Source organism: Hemicordylus capensis, chromosome 2 (genome assembly GCF_027244095.1).
Source record: "Hemicordylus capensis ecotype Gifberg chromosome 2, rHemCap1.1.pri, whole genome shotgun sequence".
In the NCBI taxonomy this organism is placed as follows: domain Eukaryota; kingdom Metazoa; phylum Chordata; class Lepidosauria; order Squamata; family Cordylidae; genus Hemicordylus; species Hemicordylus capensis.
This window is the reverse complement of record NC_069658.1, coordinates 342,869,365-342,889,179: the sequence shown is the minus strand read 5'-3', so window position 1 is coordinate 342,889,179 and position 19,815 is coordinate 342,869,365. Positions and strand designations below refer to the sequence as shown.

At 47.4% G+C, this 19,815-nt stretch overlaps 1 protein-coding gene and 1 long non-coding RNA gene across 3 annotated transcripts in view; one reads left to right on the top strand and one right to left on the bottom strand.

Moving 5' to 3' along the window:
- The window catches only part of FLT4 (fms related receptor tyrosine kinase 4), a 150,750-nt gene extending 135,352 nt beyond the window's left edge, over positions 1-15,398 (bottom strand). Inside the window, exon 1 of one of the 2 annotated variants that reach the window (XM_053298500.1) lies at positions 14,913-15,398. In XM_053298500.1, the coding sequence (XP_053154475.1) occupies positions 14,913-15,132 (220 nt within the window). In that variant the 5' untranslated portion in view covers positions 15,133-15,398. The remainder of the gene's footprint in view (positions 1-14,912) is intronic. The other variant, XM_053298499.1, reaches the window with a different exon arrangement.
- On the top strand, positions 14,752-16,778 carry LOC128345889 (uncharacterized). The gene is made up of 2 exons (XR_008316686.1): positions 14,752-15,064; positions 16,355-16,778. It is a non-coding gene; the product is annotated as an uncharacterized LOC128345889 (long non-coding RNA).
- Positions 16,779-19,815: the final 3,037 nt, after the last annotated feature.

Genomic DNA, 19,815 nt, shown 5'->3' with positions numbered 1-19,815 from the left:
ATTCAGTGCAGGGACTGACATGCAGTTACTATGTAGACAGTTGATGTGCAATGTGCATCTAGTGAGGCACAGACCAAAGCAGACATAATACTTAACAATGGTTACTAGTAACTACAGTTTGCTGCCTTATCCTGATTTCTGGCAAAGATTCTAAATTGGCAGTGAAATCACATGTGCATTTATTATATTAGGCTTTGCTTTTGGAGAGTGTGCATATAGGGAGATACTAATGAGAGCTGCTCATAACCTCATAAGCAGAAAAACTGCTTTAACAATGGGTTGCTTGGTGCAGATTAATACATAGCACTATATACCGCAGCAAGGAATAAAAATTATATGCTCATTTCTCTATTGCAATCCTAGCTACTGAGGCTGTTGGGAGAGACAAAAACTGCCACTGTCCATTTCTCACCACAACACCATCTCATAAACAGACCAAACTACAACTCAAGGAAGACAGGCAGGCACTCAAATTTTCCTTTGTTAATCTGAGATCCAGCAAAACCAGATAGAAACCAAATAACAGCAAGCAATAGCACAGCAAACATATTATACTTAGTGCTGGAAAAAACCACAAAATCAAAACTTACTTACTTCCAGAAACAGGAGGACAGAGCAGTCATCGCCTGATGGACCAATGGTCTGACAAGAAACAAAGCTTATACACTGAGAAGAAGTCTTCTTTCTTCTCTTCTCCAGTGTACATCCCTGCCTGCCCACCTACCTGCCCATGTCTGGACAACACCATGGTCTCAGATTGGTGCTGGGCCCCAGCTGACATGCTGCCTCATGGGTTAGGGCACCAGTCCTTCATCTCACTATCAGTCATGATGGTGGCATGTATCAGCAGCACTAATGGGTAGACCTTGACAAATCTAGGGTTGGGGTTAGCCATGGTGACGTAAGCTTACAGTGGTGTTGTAGCAGGTGGGAGTGACCATGAGTCACTTACCCTCCATGGCCAGCTCGGGATAGATGAGCAGGGGGAGGTTAGCCTTCAGAAAGACCGGCCACTCCATCATATCAGCATCCATGGAGAACACCCTCTCACTCTGGACACTGGTTGGCAAACCTGAGAGGAGCTGTCCAGCCACTGCCACCAAGTCTGGCCTGACTTGGCAATGCATTGCCCAAAACTGGTTCAGCTCGGTCTCCCGGCCTGCCACCAGCTCCTGCAGATACTGCAGCACACACCACTCAGCACTGCTTCAGGGCTTGGTGGGCTCCTCCCATACCCCTGGCAAGGTGCCAAGGAACCCCTCCATGAACTACCAGGTGGAACATGGCGGTGGAGTACTGCAGGCTCTATTGGCCCTGCCAGGAACACCACGCTACTGGACTGGGAAGTGGAGGTGATGCTGCTGCTAGGGATGGACTGCACACTCCAGCATCCTTCTCCTGGTTGTGCCCCAGCCTCTTCTCCCTGGCTTACCTAACCTCTGCAACCAGAAGGTCCCTCCACCTGGTCAGGAGTGACAGTGTTGCCCTTCATCATAGGAAGGACAAAACATGTGCTGCTGATTCAGGGTGCTCTGAGCCGATCCACCACTCCAGTCCTCAGCTGACCTGACAAGGCAATTGCTCCCTGAGTGGTCAGCATGCTCCAGAGCTCACCCATCATCTTCTCAAGGAGAAGAGTGGTGGGCAAAGCCTGGCTCAGTGTTGCTGTCTTGGCACACAAGCTGTTTGTGACAACAAAGAACGGTTTGAGTGCCAAGAAAACCATGGAAAGGAGCTCTCAGTGCTGGTTAGACAGGTCGCACACTTCCAAGCCACGCCTCCTTGCCAGGGTATGGATGGCTGCCTCTTGGTCCTGCAGGCGCTGGAGCAAGAGAAAGGTGGAGATCCACCAGGTCAGAACATCCTGAGGGATCAGGTGTAGGTGAAGCTCAAGCTGCCTCTCCTTGAGCATCTGCCTATGCTTTTTACTCAGGTGGCTGTTATCTTGCAGCACCTCTCCACAAGAGCAGCTGTGGCAGAAGCAGGATGGCACCCGGTGCCTGCAGCAGGAATGTCTCACCTGGTTGCAGCCCCAGAAGGGCCAAGCACATCCTGCATGACTAGGCTCAGAGTGCGCACCACACAATGGATGAACACAAACTGATCCTGCCTGGCTGACTTAGTTATGATAACGCATAGGCAAAGTATGGTGGCAAATTTTGAGGAGTGGCAAATTTGCCTATGCGTTAACCCACCACTTGCACTTGGGCAGTGGAGTGGCAGGGACAGTGGTGAGAGCTCCTAGTTGGCTGGCCTACCTCCCAAATCATGATAGGTCAAGCCATTTTTGGCACATTGGGGGAATCTGTGCTCCATTTACTTGTAAAGTAAACCTTTGCCGGGGCATCAAATCTTTGGCCGCCTATGGGTGGCAAAGCTTAATCCACCCCTGATGTTGGCAGCATTGTCAGTGACCATGAATCCTTGGTGAAGGGTTGGCTGCCCAGACAGCCAACACCCCACCTGGTGATCTATGGCCACCAACAGCTCATCTGCTGTGTGGTCAGTGTCCAGCACCTCCACATGCAGCACAGCCCACCTGTGCTTTGCTGCATGGGAGGGGTTGGCAATGCCACCAGCAGCAGATTTCCCCTCACTCTCCTGCCCCCACCAGTACGTCGTGAGGGACAGGAAAGCAGCATGCCTCCCACTGAGACGGGTCCACAGATCCACAGTGAAGTGCACGCTGGTGTCAAGCTTTGCTGTGCACAGCAGCCCCAACATGAACTCCCTGCCCTACCCACCTGCTGAAGGTGGTCTGTGAGGGGATACTGTAGTCAGGGGCAAGCAGTTGGAGTAGCCAGCATAAGCCAGAATGGCTGGTCACCCAAAGTGATCATCTCCCCAATGGCCTGGATGATGAGATGAGGTTCTGAGTGACCAGACCACCAACTGCACAGGCAACTTCCCCTGCTTGGGAGCAGGACCAGTTGCCTTGCCGCTAGCTGATGACACCCCAGGCCTATTGCTGCCAGCAGGAGCAGGATACCCCACCCCCCGGGTGATGCTGTTGCAGGTGCTGCAGCATCCCCAACATCATAAGATGCTAGCGGTCCTTCCCCCTGCTGGCCTGTGTCATACAGTGGAGGCAGGCAGCATGGTGTGGGTCACCATGGCAGAGCGCAAAGTGGTCCCACACCAAGCTGCTATTGGTCCGGGACGGTGGTGGTGGTGGTGGTGGTACTGCAGCTGTTGGCTCATTCTGGGGGCCGCCAATACTACCACCCTCCATCCAGGGCTGAGAAGGTCCAGGAAGCAAAATTAGTTCCTGTTCCTCCTGTCTCAGCACTCCTGTTACACTGCACTGTGGGACCAGGCTCCTCCAGAAAGGACTGTGGTGCACAGAAGCTAGGGAGGAGAAAAAAAAACCCCAAACAAAGAAGTAAGCTTTACGTGGGGGAGGGCTTTTTTTTTTTTTTAAGGGGATTGAGCAACGATGAGCAAAGTCAAAGAGAAAGGAAAGCTTGATCTTCATTTTGAGCACTACACTTAGAAAAGTTAGTATTGTACGAGTTGGAAAACGTTAGTCATGGAGAACATAAGGCAGAAATAATCGAATTCTGAAATAGTTCCAGTGACTTTACTGGTAAAACATTTTTTATGGATTATAATCTATGGCACCAATCCTAAATATCCTTACACCTCTTTGTTTTAACAACCATCAGATTTACTGGAAAAATAACACAGTAAAATGTAGACCGTACAAAAAGTTCTTGGCATGCAAAGGGGACAATATTCTGCTTTAAAATGCTACGTGCCCTGTAGTCATCCAGTAAATTTGGGAAATCCTCTATGTGGATACAATGAGAAATGTAACATAATGCTTACATAGTATTGGATTGGATGGGGGCTACACTAGATTTGGATATCCAGAATGTTTAAATAACTAGGTTTACGATTTAAAAAATCATTATATTCCTTTCTGTAAACTCATGCAAGGTATACATACGGATGTATTAATTAAATAGCTACAATAGTATGTATTAAAATAGCTGCAAACTCTGCACAAACTGTACAGGTAACTGAAGTACATGCATGGCTGTACTGACTGGGATCTCTGAATTTTTAACTAATCTTTTGCCAGTTTTCTTTTAATTCACAGCAATTTTTGGTAGATCCATCCAAGGACTTGCTTGAGTCCACGAGAGAACAAATCTGACCTTCCAGGGACATAAAGTGACTGATGTATCTCACAGAAAGTGACCGATGTAAGACCCCTGCCAAAAGCTGGTGAAGACTAGTGGTTAAAAGCACAAACTGGCATCTCCCAATGCAAACCTAAACTCATCCCATACCCTCCAACATTCCACCAGTTAAAATTCTGTAAGTGTGCAGGGGGTGTGTCTAAGCCACGGGGGGGGGGGGGCAGGGTGTACAATTCTGACTACAAGCATGGCACAAATGGAAAGCAGGTAATAAAGCACATGCAGAGCACATTATTCTAGATTACCAAAGCCATCCAGTAATTCATAGTGTGGCTCTAGGCTGGAAAGCCATAATCTCAGCTCCCCATAAAATAATACTGGCCTTCTTTATAGAGGTGTAAAGATTATTTAGATAATGTATGCAAAACACTTGGACCACTTAGTGAAAAGCAGTATATAAAGTGATGATCCAACAGGTGGGGGGAAAAAAACACCTAACATGGTTGAAAGATTTGTTCCTCACCCAGTATATGTATTCAAGTTGTAAACTCTTATTTCCATTATGGATATGTTAAGGAAGGACTACTGAATCCTTATAGATGGTATCAGTTTCATAACTGACACCATATCATAAGTTAGTTAGGACTCATCAGCATGTTACAATTATTTCAGTGGGACTTAACTACCCATTATAATTTTATCTGTATTTGGGCCCTTAAATATATTTCATAAATCATGAAAAACCTGGCTTTCCACAGATCTCAGTTCCACACTTCCTTGATTATTCAAATTTGCCATGGTGTTTCGCCCAGTTCAGACCATTCTGAAAAGTAAAGCAACCCCTGGAATTTTTATTCCTAATTTTAATCAGGCAACATTCTCTAGGAAGTCATTGAATGTAGAAAGACAAATGTAGGATTTAGCTTGGTAATAAAAACTTCCTTCCTTCTTTCTGAAGCACACTCTGCAGGACTCTGCTGTGTACCTTTTTGCTCTGTCAACATCTCCCGAGACTTGAGCCATCAGCTATTCTGGTAGCTGAGCCACCATCTGCTAGAGATCATGCTTCTTCCTTCCTGCAGATGCTAACCACTATAGTGGAATTGTGGAAAGCGTTAAAACCATTGGCAAGGAAAACTGAATAGGTGGCAAGTTGAAGTAAACAGAAAAGGGCAGCAAGCTATTCCAGAGATATATAATCTGGCACAACCACCAGTTGTCTTCACATCCCCTTTTGTTACAACAACCCAAACAATCCTGCACACTATTATGTATGGTCAGGGCAGATGTGTATGTACACTAACTCAGCAACAAAGCCTGCCAGTTAATGGTGATGCAGAATGGGCAGGTACCAGGGAGAACTGGTTGGAGAGGATGCTGAACTTGCCTACCAGCTCTCCCACACAGCCCCAATCTCAGGCTTTCACCCACCCCACATCCCAGGCTCATTTTTAAATTTTAATGTGTTTCGAATGTGTTTTTATCTTTTTATGATTATATTGTATGTTTTAATTCTGTACACTGCCTAGAGATTTTTTTTATACTAGGCAGTATATAAATTCAATAAATTATTAAATAATAATAATAATAAATAAATTTCCAGTCTCAGAGCTAGCCAAGGTAAAACACAGGGGAAATCCGGCATGGGAGTGCGGGAGGTGCTATGGGAGAAAACTGGTGGACGGGAAAGATTTAAGCACTCATATACTCAGCAATACTCCCCTTCAATTGTCTGCCCCTCATACACATGTTAGGAGACAAGCATGGCATTAGAAACCCAAAATACACAGTTTCTCATGGCGTTAGAAACCCCATGTCTACCTCACAATACACAGTTCTCCCTGGTGAAATTTTGCATTTAAAAATCTCATATTCTGCAGCCAGAAAACTACAATTGTTTTAGTAATCTAAATCACACTAATTGAAGATATTTGCACAACTGCATGCCTTAAAGCACCTTTCACTTCTTCCCTACATAGAACCAGCATGGTGTAGTGTAATTATTTATTTATTATTATTATTATTATTATTATTATTATTACAGAGTGGCTGGTGCAACAACTGAAAGTGGAGCCTATGTGTGGACAGTGATATCTGTGTGGCTTCTCCTTTCAGATGTTGCACCAAATGTGTGAATAGCAAGGGCAGGACCATGCTGCCCACAGCCCTGACCCCCTGCTGTACATTTAGGAAGTGTGTGTGTAGATCGTTGTGTTTTGAATCCAGAGTCACATTATCCTCTTACGTGGCTTGGAAACTGGAGGGCTATCCAATTCCTTATTTCATGTTCTCCTATTTGTGTTTTCCAATTGTTTCTCTCCAGAGCTCTCATTTCCCCCCATACATCAATCATGATGTGGAAAATGACACCATTGGTATAGAGAAGTTTAAACTACAGATTACGCTAGAGTACACATTGGAGTTTATATGGATGGCTATGATAAAGACGTTCATTGGCCCTTGAACCAGCAAGATGGGTTGCTCCATGACCAAGGGGGGGAAATGGAAACATATGGTGGCTGTGACTTTTGGACATATCTTAATTACATTCAGATTTTTTAATAAGCAAATATCTGTTTACCTAAACTTAGGTTCTGGTATGTACTGTAGGTCATGTTGGAATTCCATTTGTGGTGAGCATACATGTCTAAATGTCTCATCAGTGCTCTTTGCACACAAAGCTGTCTGGCTGCCTTCAACCTCCAGCTGACAAGCCCTGCGTCACCATGTACCAGGCCATTGTTATCGCTGGCCTTGCTGACACATTGTCACCACAAGCAAATGGAAAACTCTGCCCAGATCTGGACACTAGCCAGGAGGCTCTACTCCAGGACCCCCCTCTCCTCTCTCCATGAACTCCTCCCTACATCAGCTGGTTCTGCCGCCCACATTAGAACTCCTCCGAAGAATGTCATCTTTTCACAGCCTTGATGACTTTCCAGCTTGTACAAATGAGTGAGCAGGGAAACACAGGGAAACACAGGGAAACACAGATGTGGTCCTCCTTTGGAAGAGGCTCCTTATTAAATGGCCAGTGCCAATGCTGCCCAAGCGAAAGGGGAAGGGGGAGCAGGCTAGGCATGCTGCTGTCCTCCGCCATCCTAGCCCTACTGAAAACTAACCTATTGCCTCCCATGACACCCATCGTAAAGGGGTCTCAGAGCTGTTATCAGGCCATGACAGTTTCCGCCATCGGATTCCTCCTGCCCATCAGGAAAGCTAAATAAGGAACGTAGTTCAGGCGGCTGCAGGAAAAGGGGAAATGCAGGACATCCGGCCCAGCTGCCAATTTTTCCTTTCCCATGAACCACTGCTGACCTCCACCATCAAGGGCTTGGACATCATGCCTGGCATCCTAGCCAGCCATCTTCGTTTAACTCTTTGGTGGCTGACCTGTTGATACCTAGCTTAGCCATGTAGTGGATGGGGCACAGTGTCTCTTCTTGTTACACCAGCTCGAAAGAGAGGAATGCTTAACACAGTTTGATTTCAACAACTGCTTGGCTTGCTTCCATTTAGAAAATGCAGGCCTTGGCAGTGCACAAATTTAAGCAGTTAGTCCAGCAAACCTTGGACTATGCACATCTATTCAATTAATACAAGGGCTCTAAACATGTGTAGGTCACAAAAAACAGAAGCGGCTTTCTTTATCACAATACAGGCAGGTTTACAGCTGCTTGTTTACATTATGACTGCTCACATACTTCCAAGTCACTGAAATGAATATTTCCTGGTATGAAGGTATTAGAGGAGTAAATAATATGTTTTAGGCCATCTGTGAACAGGTAAACCCTACGAATTTCCTGGTCCTCTTGCAAACCTACTAGCGCTGAAGGAGAAAGCCCCAAGAGGTTCACATCTTTCCAGCTCTCTTTACTAAAAGATATCATGTTGGGTTTTTACTTTTACTGTCTGATTGGGTAGCTCATTTACGTTTTTAAAAATCCATACTGGTAATGCATAATACAGAGGTAGAAGTGAGGGAATCCATATTATATAGAAGACATAGCTGTGAAAAAAGCAGCAATATAGTCTAACAGTACCCGGAATAAAGGTCAGAGGGACTACTTGAAGACTGCAGTTACAGCATCTTAGGCTAAGATTCAAGAGGAATCTTGGTTAAGAACACTTTATGCCCAGTCCTTCACGCTATGCAATTTTGCATTCATAGATTCATGGAACGGGAGAGGGGTGCTTGTTGGTCACCTAGTCTAACCCTCTGCTTGATACAAGAAATCCAGAGCTAAATCATCTGGCTGCTGCCTGTAGACCTCTAAAGAGTGTGAGTCCACTTCCCCAGATAACTGGTTCCATTGTCAAACTGTGTTAGGAAGTTTTTCCTAATGTTCAGCCAAAATCTAGCCTTTTGTAACTTAATTATGTCTAGTCCTGCTTTCTGGGATAGCAGTGAACAAGTCCTTGCCCTCTTCTATTGATAGCCCTTCAGATATTTGAAGAGTCCCCTCAGTCTTCTCCAGGATAAAAATAGCCAGTTCCTTCCATCTCTCATCATGTGGCTTTTGTTGCCATCATCTCTAAACCTGTTCCAATGTATCTACATCCTCCTTAAAATGCAGCACCCAGAACTGGACACCCGGTGATTCATGCTTGCCTTGTGATTTTGCAACAGTATCCTTTTTGTGTGCTTTATGGGGACATTTAAGGACTGCAGTGCAATATCTGAATTTTCACTTGGCACTTGCCAGCTTGCTTTAGTTTCTCCATCACCTCTGGATTTGGCCCACTGATACCTTTTAGAGTCACACAGGTAGTCACATTTCAGTTGAGCTGGCATTGCATGCTTTTCTGTAATGTGATAAGAGTGTTGCAAGAAAAGCAACAGAAGTGAGTGGGAAAGTAAAAGGCGGACTGGAATTTCTCCTTTGTAAAGAAAGTATTCTAAAAAGCATAGTGGACAATCTGCAGCTCAGTTTTTTTTAGAGGGGTGGAGCCAGACTTAAAAATGCAGGAGCGGCTGTCTGCCTTGACTTATCCATTAAGCCAAGTTGTGCTCCTTTAATGACAAGACAGTTTAGAGAGGCAATAACACTTTGTGCTTTAAGGACCATTACAGTTCTGACCTCTGAAGAAATGCACTCATGGGACTCATCTAACCCTCCTCCTCATTAACCACTTGAAATAAGCAACAAAGGTCTAAGATAGCCAGAGGCAACAGAAATCCTAGGATTAATGTATACAGTCATTGGATAGCAGAGCAGCTGCAGAAGTACTTCCATGCCCACAAAGGAGAAATTATGGCTGCACTGCAGCCCACTGGAATGCTGAGCACCCAGTTGCAAGCTACAGGGAGCAAGGGGGTCTCTGCTCAACCCATTGTGTGAAGCGTCCTCAGTGCAGCAGGTGCTGCGACACTTGGGGAGCCATCGGGGAGAAGCGAGGCCATAACACATTCCACATGCCCTCCATAGACGTGAAAGCATGCTCCGCTGCGTCTGCCGCAAGGATTTGTCTGCCTCCCTCAGCTACATTCCTGGAGGCTGTGAGCTGGAGTTTTACTTGGCCTTGTGCCAAAAGGATGCTTTTAGCACTCTCACTGTAAATGGAGACTGGATCCACAGAGTGGGGCGGTCAGCTTGGTGTGGACTAGCCCTCTCTTCTGCACGGTACTGGCCAGAGAGATGGGTGCACCCCAAACCATGCAGCTTGGATGGGCCTGGGGGGAACTGACTGTATACTGCAGAGCTCATCACTTTCCCCTTGATTCCATGCTCTGTGCTGGACCAACGCAAATCAAGGAGTGGTCACAGAATGGGTTTTGAAAGAATGCAACAGAACAAGAAATCTGTAAACCTGCCCCTTCCTTTGAATGGCAGCAGTCCTAGATTACAAAATTAAAGTTTGCTCAACAGCATCTGTGATTAGTTTTTCCAGACTCCTGAGCATCTTTGTTGCCTCCTCTGAAATGGGAGAGGCTTCAGAGGAGGGCAACAAAGATGGTCAGCACAGCAGTCTGGAAAACAAGTCCTATGAAGGGACTTGGCAAGTTTAGCCTGGAGAAGGGACAACTGAGTGGGGAATGATAGCAAATACCTCAAGGGCGACCATGTAAAAGAGGACAAATATTTGATCTCTCTTTTCCAAATGGCAGGACTAGATCTAATGAGCTTAAGTTACAGGAAGGAAGATTTTTGGCTGAACATTAGGAGAAACAGCAAGAGCACTTCGACAAGGAAATCAACTTCCCGTGGGGGTGATGGGCTCTCCCTAACTGGATGTTTTCAAGCAGAGACTGGACAGCCATCTGCTGAGGATGTTCTAGCTCTGGATTTCCTGCATCAAGGAGGGGGCTGGGTCAGATGGCTTACAACACCCTGCCCCCTCTATGATTCTATGCAATTGTGGGTCAGCCTCAGTATTCCCTGTAACAGGGGTTTCCAGATGTTGTTGACTACAATTCCCATCATCCTTAGCCAAAGGCCATTGCAGCTGGGGATGCTGGGAGTTGTAGTCAGCAACATCTGGGGATCCCTGTTATAAGGAACACTGGTCAGCCCTGGTGCCAGGTACGCATATGGCAAAAGATAAAGTGCGCCATCAAGTCGGTGTTGACTCCTGGTGACCACAGCTCTGTGGTTGTCTTTGGTAGAATACAGGAGAAGTTTACCACTGCCATTTCCCATGCAGTATGAGAGGATGCCTTTCAGCATCTTCCTATATGGTAGCCCCACATTAATGCTCAAGTCAGTGATTCCAGATAGTACAAATGACCACATGTTCCTGTATGCCTGATCTGCACGGATGCATAACTTCTCTTTAGTCAGAACACAGAACCATTACATGCACCTCTTTTGAGTACAGTTTCTAAGAAAATCACTCTACAGCCAAGACATCTGCTACTGTTTTTGAAGCATCTTCTTTATCACACATGATCTTTGCTTTCGTTCTTTGAGTGATCTTTCAGTTGCATCATTTTTCTCACAGCTACTCTAGCTTTAAAACATAAATAAATATGATCAATGGAAGAAGAACTATGGTAGTAATCAAGTACTTTTGAGTGTGTGAATGTTCACTGCCAGTGCTGCATGATTCCTTGGAGCATCGAGTCTCTCATTCTCCACTAGTTTTAACTACTGCTTACGGGTACTTGATTATGGCCACTGAAGAAAGAAAAGCTCCTTACCAATAAAACCTACATATACTAACACTCACAACCAGTAGGGTGAATTGGGGCAATTTCCCTGGGCCCCCCGTGCTTTTGCCCCTCCCTGACTCTCCTCTGGCAGAAGTGGCTTTGTGCGGTGCTAGGCCAGCCGGCCGGCCAGCTTCAGTTCCATGTGCCGTTGGGTTTCCTGGGAGCGAGGCCACCACTCAATCCCTGATGCAAGTCCAGACTGGGCCAGGCTTCCCAGGTGGCTCTATCCCTTGCCCACCTAGACAACCCGTGCCCACAAAACCGCTGCCATCACTGCTGGCTCCCACCGCCTCCTTTTCACTGGCTCCATCCAGCTGACAACAGCCGGGACATGCAGCAAACCCCCTGCCCGGCAGAGGAACCCCCCTCCCCAGGCCTTGCCAGGCCCCCCACTCCCCCACATGTGTGCTCTGGCATGCTGCCTGCCTGGCTCCCAAGGGAGCAGCACAGCTCTGCTGGAGGAGGAGGAGGCCCTGCTCTCCCCTAGGAGCAGCCCCCACTGCAGCCCAGCACACCCAGCCTGCCCCCCCTTTCACTTCAGAGCCAGCCACGAGGCAAGAGCACGCTTAGGAACAGCCCTCTGTGCTGGCACCCGGGCAGGACTGGGCAGACCAGCCCTTGCCTCAGCTGGAGGCAAAACATCTCCCTACTCAGTTGGATGGTGTCAATAGCCTCCAACCCAGGGGTGAGGCTGGTGAGTCAGAGGGTCTAGGTAGTTATATGTAAAAGTTAATCATTTGTGTTTACGTATGGCATACAATTTATATTTCTATTCTATATACAAATCAGGCTCACTCTGATTTGTCCTGACCATCGGACTCCCCCCAGGACAGCCCTGCTTATGACAGAAGTTAGAAACAGGCGGTGGAGTGTGAAGGGTGTTATACCTGCTGTCAAAACTGTTGGGCATAGGAGGTCTCCGTGCCATTCCGATCCTATACACACATCTAGAGGAAAGTAAGTTCACAGGAACATAGGAAGAGAGCCTTACTGGATCAGGCCCAAGGCCTATCTAGTCCAGCATCCTCTTTCCCACAGTGACCCATCAGATGCTGCTGGGAAACCCACAAGGAGGAAACAAAGGCATGTGCCCCCTTTCTAGCTGTTGCTCTTCTGCCAATGGTATTCAGAGGTAGGTATCTTGTCCCTGCACTTGGAGGTGGCCTATGCCCATCTTGACTTTGTCTAACCCCCTCTTAGAGCCATCCAAGCTAATGGCCATCACCACATCCTGCAGCAACAAATTCTACAGACTAATAATAACAATAAATAATAATAATAATAATAATAATAATAATAATAATAATAATAATAATAATAATTATTATTATTATTATTAATAATACACTTTTGTTAGCCACCCCATAACAAATTTTTCTCTGGGTGGTTCACAACGCAGCATTAAAACATCAAGTAACAACATATAACACATGAACTCACAACACAATCAATCAATCAATCAATCAATAAGATACAAAACAATTTAAAAACTTGTTTTTAAAAGTTTTAAAAGTCAAATCAAATTTGACAATCAAAATGTAATACTGCCTTTTGTCCCAAGTCTTCTAGTTCTATGGAAATCCGTCTAGTTTCATGTATAGGAACCGAATGACACTCCAGTGCTTCCCAACAATGAGCTTAGGAGGGAGTCGTCATTGGCACAGCTCATATTGCCTGCCTACCTCTTAAAACCTCGTCTCAGTCAAGCCCTCTGGTTTCACAACAGATTTAAGAACATATACAATAACGACATAATCCTTTCATCATCCCTGCGACGGAAGCATCATCTTGGTGCAATTCTCCGTCCAAAACGGAGCTCTCACACTGCAGTGCGGTCAGTCACTCCATCCTCATGGTAGCAAGCCAGTGTGTCTTGGCCAGAGCCAGCATCACCTCATCCACTGCACCCCAGTGCAGCATACAAGACAGCCCTGCTGGATCACATTAAGAGCATCATTCTGGTCTGGTGGGGCAGTGGTGCTAGGCTGCCTCAGTTGCCTCTCACCTACTGCTCACGCAGGATTTTACATCACTTTGGAGTATGGCAAAGAACACCACAACAGTGATGAATCATGGAGCTGGGGTTATGGAAAATTGACTTATGTTGTAAACATTGATCTTACCACATGTAAAGCTTCCTGCATTAAGATGTTGCTTATGGTCTCCCTGGTTCTTTATGGCCTCCCCATTTGAACTCTAGCAAGTCATGTACTCCTCTTCAGAAGTATTTTCTCCATCTCAGCAAATGTGGCCTACATTTTATGGTTCCCCCCCACCTCCCAAGTCTGGTTGGCACTTCATGGAGCATGTTTACTCAGAAGTAAGCCACACAAGGTTCAGTGGGCTCTCCTTCCAAGTAAGTGTGCACAGAATTGCAGCTCTTTTTTTCTTTCTTTTTTTAAATTTACTTTTACTGTGCTATATGAATCAATGTGCTTTGCTGCTAAAATGCAACCCAGATATGCATCTTAGCCTGCCTGCCTGCATCTGTGACAACAGTTACTTTCACCAAGAGGCTACAGTGGTCGCCCAGAATTAAAATTAGTCCAGAGTGTTCATAAACAAAAATGAACACCCTAATAAATTAGATTGGAAATGATGACTTTTTTAAAAAGTAGTGCTTACGCGGCACAGCCCATATTCAGTGATTTGGTTCAAACATTCAGGCACAGAGGGCCATATCAGCCAACCTCACATCGCAGCCCGCTCACTTAAAATGACATAACAGCCGCAAGTCACACGCAACAGGCAATGCATTTAAAAGAAACACATACACACAGATTCATCACAAAACAAAGACAAGCTAGATTAGTTCAGGATCGCACTAGACGGCAATCTGAATTCCCTGAGGAAGCAGCGTAGGCTGGAACCCTACAAATCCGTGTTACGGGATTAATTCGAAGGGCCATGCGTACGTAGGCTCCTTCCCTGCCCCGACTTGGCGGAGTACAGCCGGTCAGAGGAAAAGATTAGTCACCTAAGATCGCCCTCTGGTGGGTGAATGAAGCTCAGGTCAACTTCGACCAGGGAAGCGGCTGCATGGAAAAAGACGCGCTTGCTGAAGGAAGCGGGTGGGTTGACAGATGCTATGCCCAGAGTGGTGGAACTGGACAAAAGGGGGAAATACAGAAGAAAGAGGAGGGGGAAAGGGCCAAAAAGGAAGGGCAACGGGGCAGAAGGCTGGCAGAAATCATGGTGGCGGTGCATAATGTAAGGCTGCAAAGTGGCCAGCGGAAGGGAAAGGGAGCAAACGGGCCGGGAGGGCCGGCGGGTGGCACAGACCGAAGAAAGAAAAAGGCCCGCTGAGCAGAATGACAGAAGGGACGTGGTCACGTGGGAAGTGGGCAAAGGGAAATCCAAGGGCTGAGAGCAGTCCGCGACAAGTGGGTGTCCCTGGGAAACTGGAACGGAGTCGGGCGGGAGGCGAGGCGGGACACCTGACAGGGGCGGCGGCGGAGGGTGGCGATGGCCCCCCTGGATCGCCCGTCTGCAGCCCAGAGCCAGCGGTGCCCGTCCCGCCGTCTCTTTCTTCCCATCCCCGCTGCCACCAGCAGGTCCTCGGCTTGCGCGGCGCAAGCGTGCGCTCCGCCGACGGCGCGCCTGCGCGGGCTCACCTGCTTCCGAGACGATGCCGATCCAGAGCCAGAGGGACAGCGTGCACACCCTCTTCATTTCCAGCGCCGGGGCGCGGGCCCGTCGGGAAGAGGCAGCTGCGGCCGAAGCGACGCCTGGCAAGGGGGCTGTGCTGGCGAGGCAGTCCCGACCGGTGCGAAGCTGCCCCCACGCCTGCGAGGCTTCACTCCCGCGCGGCTCAGCGCCCGCTTTCGCCTCCATCCATCCCCCTCAGGCAGAGCGGAGGCGCCTTCGGAGCTCAGCCCCGCTTCCCTTTCCTTTTCCTCTCCCGACGCTTAACTGCGGCCGCGAGCGAAACCCACTTAGTCGGCTCGGCCAAGTTTGCTGGAGCGCAAGAGTTGGGCCGGCGTGTTCGCGAGAGGGACGGCGAGCCGGCGGGAGGAACCGGGGGGGGGGGAGGAGGAGGGGGGAAGGAAGGAGGCGGGGAGGGGGGTGGGGGTAATAGGCGGCCACGACGGAAGGGCTGGTGGCTGAGCCGAGCGGCGCAGCAGGGCGAAGGGGCAACGTGGAGGAAAGTGTGAAGGCGGGAGGGACCTGGCCGCAGAGCGCGGGGGTCGGGGGTGGGGCTTGCTGCTGGGGAGCGAAGTGGAGCCCCGCGGGGTGTTGGCTGAGGGGAGGCTGGGCAGTGGTGGGGGCGAAGCGAGGCGGGGCGTGGAGTTGGCCGCAGTGGGGGGTCCCAAGAAGGAGAAAGGAGGGCGAGTGGGAGCAACTTGGGCTCTGGGGCTGCTGCTGAGGAAGAGGAGAAAGTCGTCCTAGTCCGAGGAGGGGAAGGGGTGGGCAGAGAGGCGGCGTGGTGGCGCCCTGCCAGCAGGTAAAGGAGCGGGCCAGGGGTGGCGGCTCCGCGGTCGGCGGCTGCTGCTGCTGCTGCTGCTTAGAGTACAGAGCGTTCGCTCAGGTGCGCCTTGGTCGCTGACTCTTCTGCAGTGCAGTGGGGATGAACAGGTTGTTCGTTTCTGGGTGAGGTTTCCGGTGTCTTTATGTGGCAGGTAGAAATTCAACAGGATTGTCTTCAGTGACGGGAAGGCCTCGCCTGTTTTGTGTCGTTTTGTTTTTTGCCTGTATGCTGCTGTTAAAGGCACAGGAGTTCTGCCAAGTCGTAACTCTAGGAGAGGTGGCTATTTCTTTAACTAAAGGCGCAAGCGCAAGTACTGGGGAACTTCTTGGTGCTCTGCTGTAAACTGTAGTCTCTGTGTTCACCTGGAAATAAGTGAGCATAGGCTTGAGCACAAGGAGACTTTCTTTTTGAGTAAACCTACATAGGAGGATTGTGCTGTGGATGTGAATGCAACCAAGAAATAGCCCCTCCCAAGGTACAACATGGTGGCACATAGCTTTGTATGGACTGTACTATCTGGATGCTGATGTTGAGATTCTGCATAAATGGCAAGACTTCTCCTGGCTGATGGGACATTGTTGCTTGCAGGGATGGATGCTCTGAAGAAAGACACTGAACCCTCAAAAGGTCTTCTGCAGATGTTGTGCAAAAACCAAAGGATATATATGGGAGAGAGAGAGAATATAAGACAGCCAGATGTGTAAATATTGAGAAGACTTGGACTGGGTAGACCTGGGCTCAAATCTCTACAGCCTTAAAACTCACTGGGTGGCCTTGGACCATTCAGAATCACTCAGCCTGATCTGCTACCCTGGCAGGATTTTTGTGAAGATAAAATGGAACCTCATGTATGCCCCTCTAAGCTCCTTAGAGGTAGAATAACAATGGTAATGTACAGCAAGTGCATAGATATATGTATAGAGTTGGAGAGAAAGAAACATCTACAGTTCATTTACAAAGGCATTCTGACACAGGTATATTAATAAACATCACTGCCATACATGTCTGTCAACATGGGTGAACAAAAACATGGTTATTTATACACAAATCCGTGCACACGTATTCAGAACTGTATAGAGTGTGCATGCATAATATCACCTCTGCATACACAAGAACATAAGCCTATGTATGCATATGTGCACATGCACATAGATAAGAGCATTTTAAACACATGGGAATCATTGGAAGATCTCTCTCCAGCTGCAAAACCAGCGCCTCAGGGACCTGACCTGCCATTTCCTCCTCCAGCTGTTTGTTGTTTTGTTTCCCTTCCTCTCCTTCCCCTCCCCCTTTTAGCAAAGCCCACATTAATAAGTGCATAACGAATCTTTCAAAGCAGAGCTAGGACAAAGGCAACCAAGATGTGCCAAGGAACAGCATGACTCGTTGGCATCTGCAGGCAAGCTGTTCTTGGGCCGAGGCTACTTAGAAGCTGTTCTGCCCACAAAGCAGAGTTCCGTAGCCTTTTGATCCCACTCGCAGTACTAGAGCAGACAGCCATAGAGTGGAGCCAAGCTTTCTCCACAGTGGAATTTGAAGTGTGTTTCAGGGTTCCTCCAAGGAGAGATGGAAATTTGAAGATAATTTCAGGTTGCATCCCTAATCTCATATCTCATTACAATCAAGTTGGTCCCTAGTTCCCAATTTCTTATTTGTCACAGAAGCAAAGAGCTGCATGAGCATCCTGAACAAGGAAGCAGGTTTTATGCCATTGCACCCCAAAATAAGCTTTGGATTGCCACTTACATATCCCCATCACTGGAAGAGTGTCCTCTACAAGAGGATTCAGCCCAGTCCAAAGTGTAGTACTACCTACCCATTTCCTTATTTGTAAGTGTTGCTTGGGAATATCATGTGTCAACTCACTGTGTGTAAAAATAAGCCATGCTGAATCCTTATGCATCTTGTACAGGAGAGTTTTCTGGCGATGAATGTATATAATGTGGTAATCCAAAGCCTATTTGAATGAAACAAATAGTTCGTCTCTTATTCAGGCTGTTAATTTGTCCCTGAGACAAATAAGGAACTGGGGACTGGAAACCATCCTCAGCATTGTCCTCTCAATTTGGAGAGGAAGTTAATTCCTGATACTTTGTGAACTTATAGGTGCTGGCAGCCCAAAACTTGGTTCCTTATTGAGGCTGTTCATTGAGAGCTCTTTGTCTCTGAGAAAAATACAGAATTGTAACTAGAAACCAACTGTAGCATTGTCCTCTCAATTTGGAGGGGAAGAAGATTATTCCTGATTCTTTGTGAATGTTTAAGTGTTGATAGCCAGATAAATGCTAGCTTTGTCTACAATTTTATGGGATGTTATCCTTTTGTGAATGGCCTGTAGAGAAGATAATAACTCTTTAATAATCCTGTGATAGCACATTTTAAAATTTCTGATTGTTAGAAGCTTATGGGCCATGTCACACCTTGCATAGCAGGCTTGTTTCCCAATGTGCCTTGCAACCATGTTTGAAGGTGAGAAACATTTCTGTAAACATGGGGGTGGGGGACCCAGTGGCCCTGCATTGAGTTGCTGTGATATTTAGGGTATTGAAATCTATTTAGGGTAGTGAAATCCACAAAAGATTGTGAGGAGCTCCAAAAAGATCTCTCCAAACTGGGGGAGTGGGTGACAAAATGGCAAATGTGGTTCAATGTAAGCAAGTGTGAAGTGATGCATATTGGGGCAAACCCCCCAGCTTCACATATACACTGGTGGGATCTAAGCTGTCAATGACCAGGAGAGAGTGTGGTGGACAGCTCATTGAAAGTGTCCATTCAGTGCGCAGCAGCTGTGAAAAAGGCCAATTCCATGCTAGGAGTCATTAGGAAGGGAGTTGAAAATAAAAATGCTAATATTATAATGCCCTTGTGCTAAACTATGGTGCGGCCACACCTGGAGTACTGCGTACAGTTCTGGTCACCATATCTTTAAAAGTATATTGTAGAACTGGATAAGGTGCAGAAGAGGGCAATCAAGATGATCAGGGGCCTGGAGCACCTTCCTTATGAGGCTATCTACAGAATCTGGGGCTCTTTAATTTGGAAAAGAGGCAATTGAGGGGAGACATGATAGAGGTGTATAAAATTATGCATGGTGTGGAGAGAGTGGACAGAGAGAAATTTTTCTCCCTCTTTCACAACACTAGAACAAGGGATCATCCCACAAAACAGATTTTTTAAAAGTACAGAACTGAAAGTTGCCTTTCACTTTATCATATATCTGAGATTTTCCCTGAGTCTCCTAGAAATCTCTAGCCCAGTGATCTTCATTATTTTTCACTCTGGCCAAAAAACTCTCCTTCAACATATGCCATTTCACACTGTACTAGCCTCTGCAGCTATTCTGCATTTTTCTCAGTGCTAGGGCCTAGAGGCCAGGGCCCTTTAAGAGAGCCAAAGCCTCTTTAAGTGTTCTAGGAGGAAAGCACTGGGAAGGACTATACTTCCCAGTATTCTGTGCATGCTTTCCAAGATGGTGCAGGGGCTCAAGAATGGTTCCGTCTCCCTTAAAGAAGCCCTCTGGCACTGGGCAGAGCACAGCACTGCATGGTGAGAACGGTTGTCTCTGCATGGTGCGGGGGTGGGCTGTGCAGACTATTCAGCTTTGGCTGAAACTTCACACAGGCCCAATAAACAATTAGTCAGGGGGCCACACTTAAGGTTGATGGGGGCTGCCACCGCCCCCACCCCTGCCCATACAGTGAAGAACCCTCCCCTCTCCCCATTTCCCTTCTTCCTGTACGGCCTCTCTCCTTCAATAGTACTTGAAGAACATTGCAGTCAGACAAGCAGCCTCCAGACGGTGGGACTGATGAAAATGGCATGGAATTCACGGTACAACAGACAGGAAGTATAGAACTGTACAGGTGTTAAACAATGTGTGGATAATTGTAGATGTGTACAGATCTGTGTATGTGTACAGTATACACAGATTGTGAGGCTATTCACAGGCACGTGCAAAACCGGGAGAAGGGAGCCCAGTCCAGTTTTGCACGTGCGTGTGAACTGCTCGGATCAGGCCCCATCAGGGCAGTAAACCCACCTAAGTAGCC